The sequence below is a fragment of the Acanthamoeba castellanii genome, assembly GCF_000313135.1.
Source record: "Acanthamoeba castellanii str. Neff unplaced genomic scaffold scf7180000084641, whole genome shotgun sequence".
NCBI classification, from domain to species: Eukaryota; Discosea; order Longamoebia; family Acanthamoebidae; genus Acanthamoeba; species Acanthamoeba castellanii.
This window is the reverse complement of record NW_004457343.1, coordinates 35,000-37,483: the sequence shown is the minus strand read 5'-3', so window position 1 is coordinate 37,483 and position 2,484 is coordinate 35,000. Positions and strand designations below refer to the sequence as shown.

The 2,484-nt window shown below is 59.9% G+C and overlaps 1 protein-coding gene across 1 annotated transcript in view; it reads left to right on the top strand.

Moving 5' to 3' along the window:
- ACA1_363940 (GAF sensor hybrid histidine kinase) overlaps positions 1–2,484 on the top strand; it is a gene marked incomplete at both ends in the record, with an annotated part of 5,380 nt that continues 2,896 nt past the window's right edge. The window contains 4 exons of the mRNA XM_004335853.1: positions 1–411; positions 732–1,149; positions 1,319–1,461; positions 1,546–2,463. Coding sequence (XP_004335901.1) covers positions 1–411; positions 732–1,149; positions 1,319–1,461; positions 1,546–2,463 — 1,890 coding nt within the window. The remainder of the gene's footprint in view (positions 412–731; positions 1,150–1,318; positions 1,462–1,545; positions 2,464–2,484) is intronic.

Genomic DNA, 2,484 nt, shown 5'->3' with positions numbered 1-2,484 from the left:
ATGCCAGAGAATACGAGCGGAGGACACTCCGACGGGGCCGACCCGTCGGAGGCCCTCCTCCTGCTCGAGGCTCTGAAGCGGTTCGAGCAGGGCGACTTTAGCGTCAAGCTCGACCCCAAGGGCGAGATGGAAGGCGTCTACGGCGAGATTGCCGAGGTGTTCAACCGCATCGTCGACTCGAGCAGCAACATGTGCCAGGAGCTCGAACGCGTGCACGTCGCGGTCGGCTCCCAGGGCGACTTCAATCAACACATCTACCTCGAGGCCAAGGGTTCGTGGGGCAGCTGCATCGACTCGGCCAACCACCTGGTCGACAACATCATGCTCCCCATGATCGTCGTACGCGACGCCATCGGTGCCACCGCCCACGGTGACCTCGTCAGCGCCCTCGACCTTCTCCAGAACACAGAGGTACCCCTCTCCTTGCCCATCAGAAGTGCATCACCGCTTGACCTTCTTTCCGTATTATTTGGGGGGTCTCGGCTTATTACTTCTCCTGTAATGTTCACCGTGTTGCATGTCTCTTGCCCTTTTCGAGCATTATCTGTGTTTCAGCCATTTTTCTATTTGTTTTGCTCCCCGGTAATATTCGGGAATCGTTCGCGCGGAAATTCAAGCTGGCGCGAACCGGTGCAATCGTTTTTTGTGTAGCGCGTTGATTGAGAGGCGATTTGGATCAAGATGTTGGTGGCTAACCGACGTTTCGCTCCTCGTTGGTGCTCCTCTCTCAGGTGCAAGGCGAGTACAGGCAGACGACGAACTCGTTGAGCGAGATGATCAACATGCTCAGCTGCTTCCAGGAGGAAGTGCTGCGAGTCGTGTGCGACGTCGGTATCGAGGGCCAGCTCGGCGGCCAGGCGCAAGCCGGCCTCGGGCTCCAGGGCATCTGGAAGGACCTCACGGACAACGTGAATACGATGGCTACCAACCTCACCCTCCAGGTGCGCGCCGTGGCCCAAGTGACGACTGCCGTCGCCAATGGCGACTTGTCGAAGAAGATGACTGCCGAAGCGAAGGGGGAATTCCTCGAGCTCAAGAACACGATCAACACCATGGTGGACCAGCTGAATGCGTTCGCCTCTGAAGTCACGCGCGTCGCCCGCGAGGTCGGCACTGAAGGAAAGCTGGGCGGTCAGGCCCAAGTCGCCGGTACGTTCTCTCCGCCTTCCTCTTCTTCATCCGCGGTCAAGCGCGTTCTCGTTCAACCGTTTTCTCTTTGTGACTACGGATTTGCGCTACTCCGGTTCTGTGGGACTCGTAACGAGTCAGGTGCCCTGTGGTTGACCATGTGACTGCGCACGCGTTCTATCGCACACAGGTATCGGTGGCACATGGAAGGATCTGACCCACAACGTCAACACGATGGCGGCCAACCTTACTGGTCAGGTGCGCGCTATCGCTCTCGTCACGACGGCTGTCGCCAACGGCGACTTGTCGAAGAAGATCACTGCCGAGGCTCAGGTGCGTTTCAGTTCGCTACACCTAGCTTCAGCTCCCAACCACTTCTAGGTTGTCTGCTGCTCACCTCGTACATTGACCTCGTAGGGCGAGATTCTGCTGCTGAAGAACACGATCAACACCATGGTGGACCAGCTCAACTCGTTCGCGTCGGAGGTGACCCGAGTCGCGCGCGAAGTCGGCACAGAGGGCAAGCTCGGCGGCCAGGCCAACGTGAAGGACGTCTCGGGCATCTGGAAGGACCTCACACACAACGTCAACACCATGGCCGCCAGGTTGACGGGCCAGGTGCGCGCCATCGCGCAAGTGACGACGGCTGTGGCGAAGGGCGATCTGTCGAAGAAGATGACGGCCGAAGCCAAGGGCGAGATCCTCGAGCTCAAGGTCACAATCAACACCATGGTGGACCAGTTGAACTCGTTCGCCTCCGAGGTAACCCGAGTGGCTCGTGAGGTCGGCACAGAGGGTAAACTCGGCGGTCAAGCCCACGTCAAGGGCGTGTCAGGCATCTGGGAGGACCTCACCAACAACGTCAACACCATGGCTGCGAATCTCACGGGCCAGGTGCGCGCCATCGCACAAGTGACGACAGCGGTGGCGAGCGGCGACTTGTCGAAGAAGATCTCGGTCGACGTGAAGGGCGAGATTCTCGAGCTGAAGAACACGATCAACACCATGGTGGATCAGCTCAACACGTTCGCGTCGGAGGTCATGCGAGTCGCGCTCGAGGTCGGCACAGAGGGCAAGCTCGGCGGCCAGGCCATGGTGCGAGGAGTCGCCGGCACGTGGAAGGACCTCACAGACAACGTGAACACCATGGCGGCCAACCTCACGGGCCAGGTGCGCGCCATCGCCGAGGTGACGACAGCCGTGGCGCGCGGCGATCTGTCGAAGAAGATGACCACGGACGTGAAGGGCGAGATCCTCGAGCTGAAGAACACGATCAACACCATGGTGGATCAGCTCAACTCGTTCGCGTCGGAGGTGACCCGAGTGGCCGGCGAGGTCGGCACGGAGGGCAAGGCT